Consider the following 19,680-nt stretch of genomic DNA (forward strand, 5'->3'; position numbering starts at 1 on the left):
GCTTGGGGAAAAGGGAGCGAGTCGTATGGAAGAAGGAAGCTATGTTGAAGACACTTCTTAGTCCAAAGCGTCAAACAGTCTGCTTGGACTGGCCTTGCGACTTGGACCTTTGCTGTTCTCATTGCCTAGGGGTGTATTGATGTTTAGTTGTGTATCTAAAAGACTTCTTATAGTCTTTCTGCTCTGACTGCTTGTACTACTATTTCTGCCTACCAAAAGACCTATACTTATGGGAATAGAGCGGCTGTTGTGGGTTCAAAGAGAAAGTCCTTGCTGTATACTTCATCTTCTCCACTGTTTTGTCTGAGTATTAAATAGACCGTCCCCTTCAAATGGTAAATTCTTGATTATATCTGTCATGTCATGTTAAAATGACATAGAGTGCAGCCAAGCATGTCTCTGGAGATCAGCAGATTTAGCCAGTGCTGACAAACCTTTCATGAAACTCTTCTGGGACGTCCTTCAAGTCCTCTTTTAGAGTATCCCAGATGGAGTAGCGGTATTCCACCATGCAGGCCATATCACTGGAAATTTTAACAGCCAAGTATGACGTAGAGTAAAACCTCCACCACCATAGCATCTAATTTCCTCCCTTCTTTATCTACTGGGGCTAAGGGCGTTCTGCCTGATTTACTGCTGACACTGCAATCAACCACCAGCAAATTAGGCAGAGGGTGCTTGAAGAGGAAAGGGCAAGACGACTCTTGTATCCTGTACAAACTTTCCAGCCTCTTTGAAGTTGTTGTTGAGGCTGATGGCATGTCCCAGCACACCTTCACAAAATTGGCAAGGTCAGGCACCAATGGCAGAGATGCTGGTTGGGTGGCTGAGGAAATGTCCATGAAGTCGTACACGGGGTCCTTGATCTCAGGCGCTGGTGCCTTCAATTCCAAGCCTAAAGTTTTTGCCATGTCTGTCATTTGAATTCGGTATGACTTGGTCTCCTCTGTAGGTGACCTAGATGGAGAATGTGCCACAGTTTCATCAGGGGAAGGATAAACAGATTGCTTATGGAAGCACAGAGCACATGCAGGTGAGAAAGGGTGTCATGAGGAGCTAGCTAATCCATCCGCGCAAGAGCAGAATAGGGATGTGCACGAACCAACCTCAATCATTTCATCAAGAGAAACATGGGTATAATCAATGTCAGTGTAGAGGCTGTTATCAGTGTTGATATCAACATTGGTGGTGGGCTTAATGTCAAGGGTTTTGCTTTATGATGTTCTCCCTGCACGGTCAAAGGCGAGGGAGTGCAAGGGGATAGCCTCTGTGTCTACTGCTGTTCCTACTGCTTAGATGCCATCAACTGCTTCGACATGGTCAATGCTGATGGTTTGGAGGTAGATGTGTGGCAGTGTTTGGGACTTGGTGAGCCCAACTGCTCACGCTAGTGTTTTTTATAGAGTCAGTGTTGGGTTTCCATGTCTACTGTCTCAGGTTTTTTAAAGGTTGAGTCTCTGTGTTCTTTACTAGAAGGAACTTGAGGTGCAGAGGCATTGGAATTCCCCCAAATCACCCTCAAACCCAAGGGGTGGCTGTCGGCCTACACTGGTGCTGTTGATGTCGATGGAAGTGGTGATTTCAGCAAAGTTGGCAGTTTTGTAGAGCACTGCTCTGAGATTAACTCTGCTCTTTTTGGTTTGCCTTGAAAAGGCTAAACAAATTTTGCAGGCTTTCACAAACCCAAAGAGAGACCGTAGTTGAAGCTAGGGAAAGAACAAAGTGGAAATGAAATCCAGAGAATAAGCTGTAAAACTGTCATAATCAAGCCAAAGGATCAAGAAATGTTTATGATAATAAGAACTGGGACGAGATGGATCGAATCCTTCATGATGCAAGCAGTGAAGTGGTCGAGAAGGAACTGGGGAGAAAGGCGCTCTCCAGCCAAAAATAACAGTCACACCATGCATGTGATTTGGCAGAGCTGAAGAGCACCTCATGGAGCTTGGAATTCTTCTGCCGGGGTTACTGAGCAGGTGCAGAAACCAAGTTATGCGGGAATATGGATCACCGCAAAGATCAGTCTATTATGTCACCCTAGGCTATTCATTACCATCAAACTGAGAAGATGACAAGAATTTAAATTGTATTTGCTCTAAATTAATATTCTCTCTCAATCTCACACACAGTCTGAATCACTCTGGAATTAAGATCTCAGAGAACTGACAGGTTGTGTAACGCAAGTTACTATATTGTTCAATACATTCAACACTGAATTGCTGAAACATGTTTATGAGATTTATTTGGACCATCATCTGTTATGGAGCAAATGTGGCTAGAACAGAATGGTCAAGAGGATCTTCTTCTTCTTCTTTTTAAAAAACTTAACTGAACAAAAATAATCAGGATTCTGAGTATAGTTTTTCAGGCTACAGTGGAAAAATGAAAAGTCACAAGCATGAAAAAAACCTGCAGATTTTCCCCCTCCCACAAGGTGTTCCGATACAATATTTTCATCACCAACTGTGCCATCATATACTTGGTTTCCTCAATCTGGAACCATTTCATCTAGACTGCACCTACAGAGTAATTGCTCAAGTGAGGCATTTCGAAGTTGTACCTTAACACTACCAGCTTATGCACAACTAGGGGAATGTTAACACACACTTCTATGCACTTACCTTCTGCAACGCCCCAAGGATATTGCCTTCCTCTAACTCTTTTGCCATTGACTTCAATGATAGTATTGCTACCAACTACAGCAAGAGGTAAACGGTCCTACAAGACAGAATATATATATTTATGTATTTTAAGATAAGGCACTGAAATTGGTTTCCAGACCTAATGATACTTGGGATTTTTGGAGATTATCTATGAAAGCTTCTCTGAAGGGCAATTCACTCATCCGTTGGACTCTTGTCTAGCTTTGAAAAAAGTGCATCTTAGCTCCCCCCAAGTTCCAAGGAACTCTGCAACCACATCATGGCTACCATTCCCTTTCACTGAAGTATTCTGTATAGGTTTTAGCCAGCTGGAACACACAATAGTGAGGCAGATGGAGCATTGGTCTTGGTTTCTTTATTACTTAGCTTTTACGATTCTTCATCTAAGAATAGTCCTGCAGACATTTCCCCGTGTACCAATTACACCACAAAAGAGAACGGAAGCACTATCCTATATAGACACAAGCAATCTAGACACAAGCAATCAATCCACAATCCCCTCTTTTCAGAATCTGTGAAAAAGAGGCTGAGTAAATGAATAAGCAATAGATAGATGAATAACCTTTTGATGAAGCTAGTTTGATATACTATCATTCATCTACATAAAAATGTCAGCATATGGCCCACCAGGGGGTGCTTTAGGCTCTCTTTTGCATATCTATTTTCATTCATTCAACTGAATTGCAAGCAAGTTGAAAATACTGCACCTCATTTAAGCAAAAACATTTTAATGCCTGGGTCACAACGTGGATACTAGAAATTGGGAAGGAGGTAGATTTCTATCCTCAGATTTTATTTGAAGCTGCAATTGCACTGTTTATTCATTTATAAAAAGGAGAAAGTCAAGTCTGATGCTGCCCTTTTATTTTCCATAATTATGCACAATTTCCATGGTTTTACAATAGCAGTTTTACTGTCAATGAGCAACACTAAAGTAGGATCATTCAAACATTTTCTTATCATTCAATCACATAGGGAAATCTGACAAAAAGAAAACATGGGGCCCTTCAATCATCACTAATTTAAAATAGTCCACAACATATGCAAATATGAAAACCAAACCATAATTTTTCAGAGACCATAACAAACAAGTATATTCTTAACTCTCAAGTCATAAATACCATCTTAATGTGTGTCATTCTTTTACACTGAAGGAAAAACAAGAGACCCTGGGAAAGTCAAGAATTCCAAAATCCATCACTGCTGCCCTTACATAGTTTTTAATGGGTATCCATGCCCACTGTCACCCCCACCATTCATAGCCAGATTAGATTTCTACTTTTATATATTTTGAGTGTGTGCACAAATGTACACACACACACACACAGATTGCCCATCCAAATTTCTTGCAGATGCCCATGATAGCTTTCCCCAACTACCTTTTTCTACACTTCTACACAGTGAAGTTTTTTCATTGTTATTAACAGTCCAAGAGCAATATTTTTCTTTCTGCAGATAGTTGATGTGCATGTATAACTATCTGCCGATAGTTAATATACATGTGAAGCTCCCAAGCATGCAAAGACTCTGGGCGAGGGGTGGTGGGAAATACTTCGTTGAATATTTTGCTTCAGGTCTGTTTTTGTACCTTTATCTTTTTAACCAGCTTATTTTCTTCCTCATCATCTGTTTCCGGGAATTCATATATTTTAATTTTATGCTCTTGGATTTCTTTCATTATCTGAAAATAAGAATATTGTTATTAGAAAGACTGAAACAATGACTGAGTGTGCTTTTGAAGCAGGTTGTGCACTCCTGTTTTCACCCTCAAGTTATGTCAACACCCTGATGCTTGAAGCTGAGTATTAGAAGGTCATGCCAAAACAGATACACAATATTTCCATTTCCATTTTCTTAAAACCTAGGTTGCATAATTATGAATCATTCCTCTGACCTTTCACTGTTCAGTAAAATTTCCTCACTAGCTTTACTACAAGATTCTCAATAGCTCAGCAAAATTTACACTTTGTCCTCTTGAGCTAAGACAGCTTAGTGCAGTATCTGATGGGTTGGTCTGAGTTTGTAGTACCCCTCCCCAGCACTAACATGGAACACTAACTTTTAAGTGACTAATTTTACAATATCCTGCCTTCTGTTTACGGCACACATTAGTTTGGTTTTATATCAGGCACTATTAGAATCATGCCTTAGAGCTGAAACTGGATGGTAAACTGCATACTGGGGTGGTGCAATTTTATTTTTTGGCAATGAAGTGCATTTGACTAAGTTTAAATCCTTAACACACACACATACACACTCTCTCTTTCTCTCTCTCTCTCTCGTAATTTCCACTGAACACAATGAGACTCATTTGTAATCTTTTCAGCCTCCAACATGTTCCATAGACAGTGGTAATCTTGTGTGTGGAAACCACCACAATTAAATGAACTATATTATTTCAAAACCATAATTACATCAAGTATATCACTAACCTAAAAAGTAAACATGAAAGCAGTGATTAAGTATTACTATCTAGCCAACAAACATGTCTGACAAATCTGTAACTTTAATGGCCCTTCACAAATCTGGCAACATTCCAAAACATGTTTTAGATGGGGGTTGGGGCATTACCTACTTGGCAATTAAGAACACTCACTTTTAGCTTAGATGGAAAGAACTAACATTTTCATTGTCAAGATAAGATCAGTGAACACATTTCCCTTGTCAGGAGTTGTATTATGCCTTTCATACTTTTTGCCCTCAGGTAAGAAGTTAGCTCACCACCATCCAAAATATGCATTCTCTTGCTGAAGAGCCATAAATTATCTCCTGTGTCCAAATGCAACTTTAGGATTGAATCCCCAACATTCAGTATTATGAAGAAATAAAAATACAATTAAATATTAAGTTTTCCATTCACCTGCTTTTTAAACTGTTGGCATTCTTCAGGTGTAAGTGTGTCTGCTTTGGCAATAAGAGGAATGATATTCACTTTTTCATGTAAGCGCTTCATAAACTCAATATCCAAAGGCTTAAGTCTAAAAGGAGAAGAGAAAAGGTTTAGAAGTATGGCATACCTTCAGGCTAAGCTATACAGGAGTTTAAAGAGCTCAATACTACAGGGTGAGGCGATGACCACTGGATTAGATAGCTTTAAAAGAGGATTTTTAAAAAAGCATCGAGATTATCTATTACAGGGAATTTGTAATAATGGCTATGTGGTACCTCCATGTTCAGAGGATTATACCTCTGAATATCAGTAGCTGGAGGAACAATGGGGAGTGCCTTCTACTTGTGGGCAAATCCTACTTGTGGGCTTCCCAGAGGCATCTGGTCAGCTCCTGTGGGAAACAGAATGCTGGACTTGATGGATTTTCAATCTGATCCAGTAGGGTTCTGAGTTTTGTAAGCAATCACCACCTTACAATAGTTCCAGTTGACAGATTATCAGGCAAATATAGTTAGTTCTCTGGGAACAAAGAAAAGGGTAAGTCCTCCTATTTGTCACCTTTTAGTACTTTGCTGAATTGTATTGTTTGACATTGCTTAATTTCATTTCTTTCTGAGAAGAGGCAAATATAGGTTGTGATGAAAATGAAGTTGTAGGGCTAGCTAATGTATTAAAAATTTAAGAAGTCACTGGGTATGAATGGCATACACTTAAGGGTTCAAGGAACTGAAATGTCAAAATGATATTCTAACAATTATTATAATTATTATTATTACATTTATATCCCGGTCTTCCTCCATGGAGCCCAGAGCGGTGTACTACATACTTGAGTTTCTCTTTCACAACAACCCTGTGAAGTAGGCTAGGCTGAGAGAGAAGTGACTGGCCCAGAGTCACCCAGCTAGTGTCATGGCTGAATGGGGATTTGAACTTGGGTCTCCCCGGTCCTAGTCCACCACTCTAACCACTACACCACGCTGCCAATGCACCACCACTAAAACCAATGCACTACCACTAAAACTGGCCTCCTTACCAGATAATTTGAAGGCAGCTGATACAACACTAGTTTTTAACAAGTTGTTCTAGTAAGAACTGATCAGCCTATTTTCCTTTCACTCTCTCTACAACTGGTCTAAATTTGGTTCAAATCAAGGTTCACAAGTTAGATCTCTTGCACCTCAAATGTTCAATGCATCCACCATCTTAGATCAGGGTGGATGACATTATTACAAACTATACCATTGAGATGTCCCTGTGTGTCACTCACTACAATTGTATCAAATTTGGTTCAAATGGATTAGAAAGTCATCAAATTAGTGCACTTGCGCCTCAAAAGTTCACTATCTTGGATCAAAGTGGATGACAACATCACAAACTACACCATTGGGACATCTCTATGTGTCCATACAGCTATAGCAAATTCGGTTCAAATCAGTTAGACTGTCCACAAGTTATTGCACTTGCACATCAAAAGTTTACTTGTCCGTCATCTTGAGTTGGGTTGGATGACATTGTCACAATCAACACCGTTGAGGTGTCCCCGTGTCCCTAAAGCTATAGCAAATTTTGTTCAAATCGGTTAAGCAGTTCACAAGTTAGCCGACATGCACCTCAAATGTTTATGTGTTCGCAATCTTGGATCGGGGTGGATGGCATCATCACAAACTATGCCACTGAGGCGTCCTTGTGTGTCACTCACTGCAACTGTATGCAATTTGGTTTAAATTGGTTTGAATGTCAACAAATTAGCCAGCTTGTGCTTCGGATGTTCATGTGGCCGCCATCTTGAATTGGAGTGGATGACATCATCACACACCACACCATTTGGGCATCCCTATGGGTCCTTACAGCTGTAGCAAATTTGGTTCAAATCAGTTAAGCAGTTCAAAAGTTAGCTCACTTGCGCCTCCAAAGTTTACACGTCTGCCATCTTGGATTGGGGTGTATGACATCGTCACAAAACTACGTCGTTGAGGTGTCCCTACGTGTCCCAACAGCTGTAGAAAATTTGGTTCAAATCTGTTCAAGAGTTTCACAAGTTAGCCCACTTGAGCCTCCAAAGTTTATGCATCCGCCATCTTTAATCAGGGTGGATGACATCACAAACTATGCCGTTGAGGTGTCCCTGTGTGTCACTCACTGCAACTGTACACAATTTGGTTAGACAGTCCACAAATTAGCCCGCTTGCGCCTTGGATGATCCCGCGGCCGCCATCTTGAATTGGAGTGGATGACATCACACACCACATCATTTGGGCACCCCTATGTGTTCCTACAGCTGTAGAACATTTGGTTCAAATGTGTTGAGGGACTCACAAGTTAGCCCACTTGCGTCTCCAAAGTTTACGCGTCCGCCATCTTGGATTGGGTGGATGACATCACAAACTACACCATTGAGGTGCCCCATGTGTTCCTACAACTGTACCCAATTTGGTTCATATTGGTCCAGGCGTTGCGAAGTTGATAGTGGGGGACACACAAGGAAACACACAAACAGAATACCGGGTGATCTCATAAGCCTACTGGAAAGTAGGCTAAAAAGGGAACCAGAGGGAGTAAGGAAGTTACAGCCTGTTAACCTAACTTCTGTCCTATGTAAATTAATGAAACACATTATTACATATTTAAAAGAACAAGCATTGCTGAGGGGGAAAAATAGCATTTATCTTGAAAAGGCAAGTCTGATTTAGAAATGATTTGGTAGAACTATACTCTGATGTTCAAAAAGCTTTTGATAAAAACCCTCACCAAAGATTTCCGAGTAAACTTAGAAGTTGGGGGATGGAAGATCCTCTTATGTATTTGTAACTTACTAGAGAACAAGGGTGGGGGTGGGAATAAGTGAGTCGTTTTCACTTGTAAGTAAGCAGTGGGGACTCAAGGATTTGTACAGTACTATTTAACATTAATAAATGATCGGAAATCAGGAGCGAGCAGTGGTTAACTAAATTAGTGGACAACAGATCATATCCTGCTAATGGGCTTCCTGAAAACGTACGGCTGGTCACTGCAGAAAAACAGGATGTGGGACTAGTAGAGTCCTTGGCCTGATCCACTGGGGTTAATGTGATTTGAAAGAAATTCACAGTTACTTAAAGCCATCTACAATTATTTAAAGTGAATGCCCTACTGCTTAATCTCTGCTTCTCAGAAACCTGCTACCATAAACTGAAGCAGCATTATTGATGCTCATTTTATTCTAAAATCAGGAATCAGTAGTTTCATAAGGGATATATGCTAAATTAGATAACGTGACCAAGCTCTCTAATTGCTAAAATATTTAGTTTGAGCTCCAAATGCAACCATCTTAAAAATGAATAAGTAATCACAAGTAATTCTGGTTGCAGAAGCAAGGCCCTATTAGAGAACAAATATTTGAACTCCAGGCTTACAGATCAATATCCTTTTCATCTGTGAGTAAGCAGTGTCATTTCAGACATATTTATGCTTTCAGCTGCTAAAATATGCTCAAGAGGGCAGTGTACATGCAAAAGTAGACTTGCACGTACTCTTCTCCTGGTCAATTGGGTGATCAGCACTGGCTGTTTTGACACTGCCACATGTGTTTAGGGGAGCTGAATCCAACCTCTCTTCCAAACAGGAAAGGGAAGAGCAAAGCATAGATTCAGAGATAGAGAGAGATAGATCCCTTGCATACTTGCACAGCTGAAACCTCAAGCTAGTGTCAGCACGTGTTCTAGCTACACTGCTTTCCAAAAGCATGTTAACTAATTTGAAGTACCAGCTATTGTTTCCAGGTGACACTTAAAGTGATGGCTACAAAATCTTGAGCAGTTTGGGAACTAGCTACTGAAGAGTGTTTCCCGCTTTCACTATATACGAATGCTGCATTATATTCTACAGGTTTATAAATTATAATTATAAATGGTTTTCTAAATTAAAAATGGACTGCAAACAACAAAATGGCGTTTGCAGGAAGAAGCCCAATTCAGAAATCCCATTAGGCTAAAGCCCAACCTAAGGCTTTTATATATACAGTTTGCCTCACCTAAAATCTATATTATTAATTCTCCAAGACGGGCCATGCGTGGGGACGTGGTAGAAAGAAGGCGATTGGCTGACAGAGGTTGCAACTAGAAGCACCTGATTGGGCAGTGGGGATTCCATATGCAGATGAGAAGGCGGCGGCTGTGATGGTTAAGGTCAGTTGGAATGCAACTGTTACTGGTTGGAAGAAGTTCTTGATTGTAGAGGAGAGGAATCTTCTAGGGATGGGACCGGACCGGAGACCATTGAAATAGCCTCCGGACCGGTCCGGGGCGGTCTGGACCTGGGCGGTCCGGTTCGGGGGGTACCTTTAAGAGCGGCAGGAGGGTTTACTTACCCCTCCCGCCGCTTTCCCCGCTCTGGCGCCGTAATCTTAAAAGTAATTGGGGCGGCAGGATACCTCCTTGCCGCCCCTTCCCCGTTGCTGTCTGCAAACCTCCCAGGAGTGCTTTGCCCGCGCGCGCAAAGCACTCCTGGGAGGTTTGCAGACAGCAGCGGGGAAGGGGCGGCAGGGAGGTATCCTGCCGCCCCAATTACTTTGAAGATTACGGCGCCAGAGCGGGAAAGCGGCGGGAGGGGTAAGTAAACCCTCCCACCACTCTTAAAGCTACCCCCCCACCCCAGTGCCAGACCGCAATGTGGCAGTTCCGTGCACACCCCTAGAATCTTCTATTATATTAATTCTCCTGGGTGTGCTTTGGAATGTGTGTCCCAGAGCCCAGCTGATTGGCTGAGTTGCGGACGCGCCTGATTGGCTGAGGCGCACCCAAGAGGATTGGTTGCCGCAGCGGCGGCCCAGGTGTGGAGTCCAGAGGTGGTGGGCCTGGCCCGGCCGTGGAGGCAAGGCCCGGGGGGGGGGAGAAAGTGGTGGGGGCAGAAGTGGCAGTGGGGAGGTGGCTGGGCTCAGAAGCAGAGACTGGGGCAGAAGGCGGGGGAGAGGTAACCACCATCCCCAAAGAGCACACAGATGCTCTGTGAGGGGTCGGCTAGTATTCCTTATTCCATTTGTTTTTGGTGGTTACAGATGTTATGCTTCTGTACTAATTATCAAGTTAAAATAGATGGTTTCATGTAAATTTACGTGAGAGCAGCAAAAAATCCAACCTTTTATCTGTGGGAAGTTATGGCCTTAAAAATCAACATGTGCATCTGTTAACATATAAGGAATTGGCTCTTGCAAATGTGATTCAATTTCTTGATTCCATGGTTAATATGACACAAAGGATTTGGTGCTAGCTCCAGATTAAAAAGGTTGTTTTTTAAAACTGTTTTTCTGTGGAGCATCCTAAATAGTTTTCAATAGCTAAGTCAAGCAATTCTGAACTCTGATTTTTCAGCTTCATATGTTCATTTAACTAATTGTTGGCTCTCTGGTGTGCACAAAGTTTTAATGTGTGGGCTACGTATACATGCTATGGACATATGATGCAAAACCATATGCAGCCTTCAGCCTGCTGTCCCAATGTGAAGGAAAACTGCTCTCCACCCTCAGTCATTTCTCTTAATACTCCTTGCTCTTGAAGCAGTATGTTAGTTTCTGCTAAGAAAGTTCCCCCCTGGCAGCCTCACTTAAAAATAAGCAACAAGAATATGAGAAACTGTCCCAACTATTCTCCCCCATTCTTTTACACCATAGAGCATGTGGTCACCTTGCATTCCTGGCTTTAGCCAGTATTTTTACTCTGGAGAGGCTTTGTATCTAGTTAAGACTAGCTAAACCTCAAAACAGAACTGGACACACAATACAACCTCAGCTGGAAAATGGTTTGAAGCTGCCCTTTTGACATTGTCTCCAGCAAGACTATTTGGCAAAGTTGCTTAGAATGCTGAGCCAGATTCACTTCTTATGATACTTCTTCGCCTTCAAAAGGGAAGTTCTAATTTAAATTGTAAAAATGTGGGGGCGGGGGAGCAAAGGGGAAACCAAACAGCCTATTAAAATGCCAAACACATCAGGTAAAGTAATTTCCTTTATTAAACCTAAACCACTGCATCATTATAAAACTCCGGGTTAAGAAAACAGAAGAGTCTTATAATAAAATAAACAATTGTTCATAATCTGCAGATAAGCTACAATCCAGTAATTTAAAAAAAAAAAAATCTGTTGAATGACAAGAATCAATAAGTCTTTAACAACCAAACTTTCAGTCAATCACTTGCTTTCAATCCTGATGACAGCTCTTGCTTTCTTCAGACACTGACCCAGCAGACTCTACACTCACTCTGTCTAGCTCTGGTTTGGGAACTGGAAGCAGGAAAGCTGAATGAAACAGAATCCAGATGAGGCTTAAGAAAGACGGTTGGCAGGCCCCATGACTTAGGAATGTATTTATGAATCACCCGTCGAGGTCAGCTTCCTGCCACCAACTTCAGGACAGTAGTGCTGGATTCAGGATCAGAAGCCATCATTTTGAGCTCCAAATATCACAATCTAGACCTTTAAATGTAAGGTATTAACAATACTGAGACCAACATGGAAAGCTGGACCAAAAGTAAATAAGGTTCCTGCTAAGCTGACCTCTTATGTGACCTGTACAGATAATAGTGGCAGAAAAGTTCAATGTAACCTTTGAGCTTATGTCCTGTTTAAACAGTTATACCCAAGCATGAAAGAAGCAATACACACAATTATTTACACACTACTATGTGGTGTACATGAGTAGAACTTGTTAGTAACCCTTCCAAGTTGGGGTTAAAAACATGGCATCAACAGAACAGCCATGCATTTCTATTGCTATTAGTAACTCTCTCCAGGTAGACAAATGACTATCTTCTACACTGCCTATATAACTAACTTCAACTAATGACCTTTTTTTCCTTCTTACCAAATCAGAGGCGAGACAAAAGGGCAGAGAAAAAGAGTGTACAGTCGTCCCTTGCCAACCGTGAGGATTCTGTTCTGGGAAAACCTTGTGATTGGGGTGACATTGTGATGAATGGGAAACAGGGGGTTAGGGGAATCACAACCAAAAAAAACCCCCCGTCTCCGAAAGTTATCTTTTTCTTATGTTTACCGTTGCCGCTGTGCAGTAGTGGCACAGCAGGGGCAGCGGCGAGAGCTCTGCCTGCCTCCCAAATGGTCGGAAGCTGCAGGTGGTCAGGTGCTGGAGGTGGTGAAAGAGCTCCTTACTCGGGACCACCTTCCTCCCAAATGCTACAGATCAGGTGCGTGCAAGAAATCGGCCCAATCTGTTGCATTTGGGAGGAAGGCAGGCCCGAGTAAGGAGCTCTTTCACCACCTCCAGCACCTGACCTCCTACCACCTCCAGCACACGAACGTCTGGGAGTCTGGCAGATCTCTTGCTGCTATTCCTAGTGTTCCAGCACTGCACAGTGGCAGCAGTAAAAGAAAGAAAAACAGATCCCTCGAACCCCCACAAATTGCTTTCTGACCCCCAGAAATCACAAAAACAGTTTGTGAGGGCAGTCACAATTTTCCAGTCATGAATACTCAAATCCGTGATTGGGAAATCCGTGATTGGCAAGGGACGACTGTATAGTAGTCTGTATAAAGCACCGAGAAATTCAGTATGTAGGTTTTAACTAGTTTCCACTCCTTCCTTTTAAGTTTAACAGAAAAGTAATGGCTCTTTTGAGAAAACCTCCATCACACAAGTAGGTGAACCACTAAGTCCATTAAGCATTACGAACATCTTATGTGTAATACTGCTTCTTGCTACACTGATTTAGTAGAATATATCTTTGTTAATGTGTGACAAGAAGTCATGTTACTTAGGCAATTAGACCTGCCTTGCAGCCCCAATACTGAGAAATCTGATCAAGTAGACTTATATGTCTATGTTTGGAGAAGATTTAAAGGTTAGAGTATAGAAAATAAGTTGCATTTGCTACTGACCCATGTCCTGAAGGAGCAATGAAGTATAAGCAACACTGCACCCTGTTGTCTGGCATCTGACGTCTGTTCACACGTGATTCTGCATTGAGATAGTCTTCAAACTTACTGTCAATGTAGTCAATAACTGGCTGCCAGCTAAAATATGCATAAACAAACTGTTAAGAACTGTCATTTTACGCATTCCATCTACTGCATCACAGCAAGTTGTTTAGCAGTACTTAATGGTATCTGCATATAAATACTACCAATATATTCTTCACAAGCATGATTAATGAGGATATATTATCATCTAGAACTAACTGTGTTCTTACTTTTAACTAATACCTTTTCAGAACTGTAGATGGCTAGATTAAAGATCAACATTTGAATTCAGCTTGCTTGTTTGCCATCAACAAGCAGGCATCCAAATTTGCTACTCATTGTGGGGCTGAGTAGCAACTGGCCCCAAGTGAGCAGCCAAGCGGCTAAAGACACTGGCTTCCACCATCATCACATGCAGTACCTTTCCCTTTCCTTTATTGCAGGTGGTACTGTACTCCTACTTTTTCTAGCCAGAGGAATGCAGAGCAATTCTAATGGCTGAACAAGAATTCCTCCCACCCCCCTCAACTCAAAAGAGACACAAGTTCTGGGCAGTATATAAATGTAAGAAATGTTAATAAATCATAACAACTTTTAAAGGAGTTCTGGCCCTTTAAAGTCTAGAGGGAGAAAGCTGAGCTGTATTCCTCTGAAAAGAAATGCAACAGCAGCAGCTGCAATAAGGGCAAAGGAAAGGCCAAGTGCATAACTGAGGCAAGAGGGCCAGACATGAGCAGTAGTAAGAGCCATAAGAATCCAGTGATGCAAATAGAGCGGAGGGGAGGAAACAAGACACCTCCCCCAAAGTTACTGACAAGGCTGTAGGACAATTCAGATGTGAAGCTCTTGTGAACTGTCCTCAAAAGGGTTGTTAGCAGCTTTCAGTAATTCTTAGTTCTGATACAGAAACTAACTTAAGACAGCAGACTTGGAGTTCAATAAATATTCTTTAGACAATCATCCACTGTAATAGCATGAATGAACTATTAAGTCAACCAAAGGAATATTCTTTACAGGCTTTGTCAGGCAACTACATCTTGTGACATCAAAAAATGTAATTATGGTCAGATTCTTGGCATTTTGTCTAGTGAACAGCCAAAGAGGTTTATTTCAGAGCTAATCAGCAATAAACTAAACAACATTTTAACCAGACCAGTAAACTTATAGATGAACAATTAAATTTCACTTTAAAGAAATGTGAACATTCTGAGTTAATGCAGTAGCCACCAACCTGTAATATTAGAAGTCGCTTACCAATTGCTATTATCCACTGCATCGCCAAATCCCGGTGTGTCAACTATTGTTAGTAGCAGCTGAACACCACCTTCCTTAATTAGAACTTTAGACTGTTCAACCTGCAGAAAGAGATGATATACTTCCAGTACTTGAAACATAGAAACAATCTTTCTCTAAGTGAAAACTACTCCAAACAGTGAGCACCATGTCCTGAGTGAAATAACCATAGTTCCTTCCTATGAAATGGGTACAGAGAGCATTTTTAGGGACTGGAAAGAATGTTTAAGAGCAATTTTAAATATATATTTATACACCACTGTTGCATAGTTTGCTTCTGCTAGTCATAGGAAGAAGCACAAAACTAAACCCTAACCCGTGGACAGAAAAAATCCAGCTCAGCCCCCGCATGTCATTCTTCCAAAATTTCACCAAACATTGATCAGAAACTTCCATGCTTATCTTCAAATATGTAAACCAGAAACTTCCTTTCCCCCCAATGAAAACAGTGCTCAAGATTCTGTTTGCTTGCTCATCCTGTAACACACACTATTCTGGTAATTATACACTGGACTTTGTGTATGCCAGAGTTTTGCACAAGTGCAGAACACAGAGTGTGGTACAGAATTCATTTTTTTTCTGAGAATCTCAGCTTTCATTAAAAAATTCAAGAATATGTACACAACCAAAGAAAACATATGGGCAATGCCTTGTGAAACTTGGAAACTAGAAGAATTGATGAACAACTTTCAGTGATTGGACAGTAAGGCTTCAGTGCACTGGATAGCTCCTTGCCTCTTCACCATGGTTAGCGAAACCAGAATTATACAAATAAGAAAAAATGCATGTTTAATTTAACTTATACAGTACACACACACACACACACACACACACACACACACACACACCCCACCATAAAATTTGGACTGTGTTAAAGATAAGAATTCTGCACCAAGGCAGAGCACACTCATATGCACTCCTAATGCTTTGACAAGAAAAACTGAAGCAGTCTGTGAGATTCTTCAAGCAATGACAAACTGCATTAAATGTCAGAGAAGCAGTGTTCAATGGAAACTTATAGTTTCACTGGACACACCTCTTTTCTATAAACCGAAAGTGAAGTCATTTGGTTTTCAAATCCCTCTAAATTAAATTTGTGCCATAGAACTCTCCATCCACTTCCTTCACTCTCATTGTACAAGTGCTCCTCCCAAATTCCTGGGAGGCACAACAGGCCTTGCTTTTAATTGAGGGGGGTGGGGCAGAACCAGCTATTTGGGGAAGCTTCAAGTTAAGAATCTCCTCACAGAGAGAGTTCCCTGAACCAGCAGTCTGCTTTATGCTCTAGAACAGGCATGTAGACCAGCAGCTAGGACTTTACTCTTTTCTGCAGCTCTTATGCACGTCTGCACATATTTAACTTGTAGGGAACTTAGCAGTTTGATGTATGGAAATAGTGAAATATGTTTTTCCAGAAACATAAAAAAATCCTACAGCACACAGAGATCTTTCCATGAGCTTATGTGGGCAAAAATTAGCAAATTCTTCAGGAACAGCAACATGATGGTCTCCAGACTACACCATAAAGACAAAGCAAAATGCCTCAAAATCTGATTATATTTTTGGTTCACTGCTTATCCCAGAGCAGCAATTCATAATGAATACTGTACTAGTAAATATTTTAAGGTATAACAACATATAGACAACTCAACAGCATACACTTCCCTTACATGTGCGCATGCCTACTCCCGAGATTAACCACTTGCTATGGCCTTGCTGCTTAAGTTTAATTCCATGTCCCTGCTATTCATTAATGTTTATATTCCACCTATTCGTCAAGAGTTCCCAAATTAAGATAATATGGTATAAACTCAAGGCATATATAGAAGAGTTGCAATGCTCCTATCCTCATGCCTATATTATAACTGCTGGGGACTTCAATGCTAGACTTGGAAGTGATGACAAAATGTTATTTACTAAATTTAAGTGTTTTCCACCTGACCAGGAACTTCCCCCTGCACTAATTGTCCGACAATTAATTACTGAAGATCATCCAGCTGAGTGCACCTATTGGTCTGGTTCCCATTTTTCTACGATTGATTATATGGCAATTTCTTCTGTTCTTCTTACATGCCTTGTGAGATTTAAAATAATCAGCTGTCTTGAGAGCGTTCATTTCCCCATTTCCCCAGAGAGTTACACCTAAATTTCCCTGGTAAACCAACTTATACCGAACCGTTATATACTCCATTATCTGAACTGGAGGTGCAGCCACTTTTGGTCAAATGCACTGTCTCCCAGGGTATTCGGGTTGGATCAGTGCCTTCACTCAGCAATATTAACTAACGAGCTAGAAAGGGGTATTTTAGATTACTATAATGATATTGTACAGGCACTTCAGCCTGTTCTGACTTGAACTAAATCCCTGAGAATAAACACATTAAACACTCTAAGAAATGTTTGATAGAGAATGTAGCAATACCAAAAGAAAAGCTTATTTCTGTTTATCACACATATAGGCATTTTCCTTCGCTTTCTTCCCTTTGAAATGTCTTAGTATAGAAAAAGCAATATAAGCAGTTGTTGAAAAATAAAGAGAAGCCATGAGAGCTGATTAGCATCAATTAATAATAGTTGCGAAATCTAAAAACCCTTCGCTGTTCTGGCAAATGATTGCTCTCCACCCTTTTCAAGGTTTATCATGTCCAGATTGCATAATCCCTCCGTCGGCTTGGGAAAATTATTTTTGCCAGTTGTTTTTTAAAAAAGAGATGATTTAGGTATAATTCTATCTGAAGACATGGATCACCTGCCTGAATGGCCGCCTGTGTCCTGCGCTGAAATAGATGCCCTTATCGCACAGTTAAAACTTGGCAAAGCCCCAGGAAGCGACCATATAACAGCTGAAGTAATCAAGAACAATTTAGCATGGTGGACCCCAATTTTGGCTTCATTATATACATATATTGATAAGACGGCCCAAGTTCCAAAGGATTGGGGGGTAGCAGTAATAATTCCAATCTATAAGAAAGGTGATAGGAAACTCCCAGAAAACTATAGACCTATCAGTCTGCTCAATGTTATAGTCAAGCTGTATGCTAGGCATTTGTACAGTAAACTGCTGGACTGGTGTGAGAAAGATAACATCTTGACTGAAGAACAATTTGGTTTTCATGCTAGACGTTCTGTGCTGGACCCTGCATTAATTCTCCAACATATGGTAAGGAATACTCCTCTAATTCGGGCTCTGCCTTGTTTGCAGCATTTGTGGACTTTAGGGCAGCTTTTGATTTGATTTCTAGAGAGAAACTTTGGGATAGGCTTTCCAACTCTACAAATGATCGTCGGTTACTGTGTTTGATCATAAAACTTCATGAAAATTCCCAAATAAGAGTCCATTGTAGTGCTCGTGGTCATCTTACAAAAGAAATTCAAACTTACAGGGGAGTAAGACAAGGCCGTATATTGGCCCCTCTGTTGTTCAATCTTTATATTAATTCTCTTGCTCCCCATCTAACTAAATTAGCCCACTATCCCACCAAATAAGCAGACAAGAACCTTGCAATCCTTCTGTATGTGGACGATGCTGTTATTCTCTTGCAAACGCAAATAGGACTAAGAAGAGCCTTGTGCTCCTTAGCTATTTACTGCAAGGAAAATTCCTTAGAAATTAATTACAGTAAAACAAAGATTATGGTGTTTGTGCAATGCCCCCTGAATTATAATTGGATATTAAATGGGTTTCAAATCAAACAGGTTAGGCAATTCAAATACCTTGGGGTAATTTTTCAGGCTTCTGGTTCAAGATCCGCGCACAGAGATTATACCATACAGGATGGGAAGAAGAGCGCACATATGATTCAATCTTACTACCGCTCTAGAGGTGCTCACTATATTCTTGTGGCCATTAAATTGTTTGAGGCCAAGGCTTGAGTGCAATTACTCTACAGCAGGCTTCCCCAACCTGCGGCCCTCCAGATGTTGCTGAATTACAATTCCCATCATCCCAGCCACAATAAGTTGTAGCTGGGGGTGATGGGAATTGTAGTTCAGCAACATCTGGAGGGTCGCAGGTTGGGAAAGCCTGCTCTACGGAGTTCAGCTGGGTAAATATACCAACTTTAATAAATTAGAAGCAGTATAATCAAATTTCCTTAAAAAAAACATATTCCCGGTTCCTAGCTGTGTCCTTACGGTGGTTCTTCATTTGGAAGAAGGAATGCTCAAATTAGAGGCTAGAGCGTGGATCTCCATTTTTGAATTCTGGCTCAAGCTCATTTTTAGACCTATTGGTCTAGCTCCATTGGTACTGAAAGACTTATACCATTCAAGGTTGGAAAAAGGATTGGAGGAAAGAAAGGCTTTGCTATTATGGGTTCACTCCATGTTATACTAACCCTGGGCCATGAAACTGCTAGATTTAAGTTAAGAGAAAGAATCTATGATATGGAGAGACAAATCAACCAGTGTGCCATACCAGCCAATGGGGTTTTTTTTGGGGGGGGGATCAGATCACAAGCTTTCCCCCTGCTAATTACCTGACACAGATAACAGTTGCTAAGTATTGCAGAGCCTTTAACATTGGCCTACTGCAGGCATCCCCAAACTGCGGCCCTCCAGATGTTGCTGAACTACAACTTCCAGCATACCCAGCCACAAAAAATTGTGTCTAGGGATGCTGGGAGTTGTAGTTCAGCAACATCTGGAGGGCCGCAGTTTGGGAATGCCTGGCCTACTGTAATGCTTTGCGTATGGCAGTGATAGAGCAAAGATATCACGGAACCCCATTTGAAGAATGTGTTTGTCCTTGCGGTTCTGGGGAGATTGAAACTACAGCACACATTATCTTGTACTGTCAATTCTATTGCGATATCCGTCACAAGCTTATTTCTCCTGAAATTAATTCTTATCCAGGCTCTACTGATAAATTCTACTTAACTATTCTTTTA

The 19,680-nt window shown here is 41.1% G+C and overlaps 1 protein-coding gene across 1 annotated transcript in view; it reads right to left on the bottom strand.

Annotated features, from left to right (window-relative positions):
* The window catches only part of SEPTIN7 (septin 7), a 128,288-nt gene that overhangs the window by 22,265 nt on the left and 86,343 nt on the right, over window positions 1-19,680 (bottom strand). Inside the window, exons 5-9 of the mRNA XM_053264694.1 lie at window positions 14,753-14,853; window positions 13,418-13,552; window positions 5,524-5,641; window positions 4,252-4,344; window positions 2,622-2,718 (exon numbers count right to left, since the gene is read on the bottom strand). Coding sequence (XP_053120669.1) covers window positions 2,622-2,718; window positions 4,252-4,344; window positions 5,524-5,641; window positions 13,418-13,552; window positions 14,753-14,853 — 544 coding nt within the window. The remainder of the gene's footprint in view (window positions 1-2,621; window positions 2,719-4,251; window positions 4,345-5,523; window positions 5,642-13,417; window positions 13,553-14,752; window positions 14,854-19,680) is intronic.

The sequence above is a fragment of the Hemicordylus capensis genome, chromosome 6 (genome assembly GCF_027244095.1).
Source record: "Hemicordylus capensis ecotype Gifberg chromosome 6, rHemCap1.1.pri, whole genome shotgun sequence".
NCBI lineage: Eukaryota > Metazoa > Chordata > Lepidosauria > Squamata > Cordylidae > Hemicordylus > Hemicordylus capensis.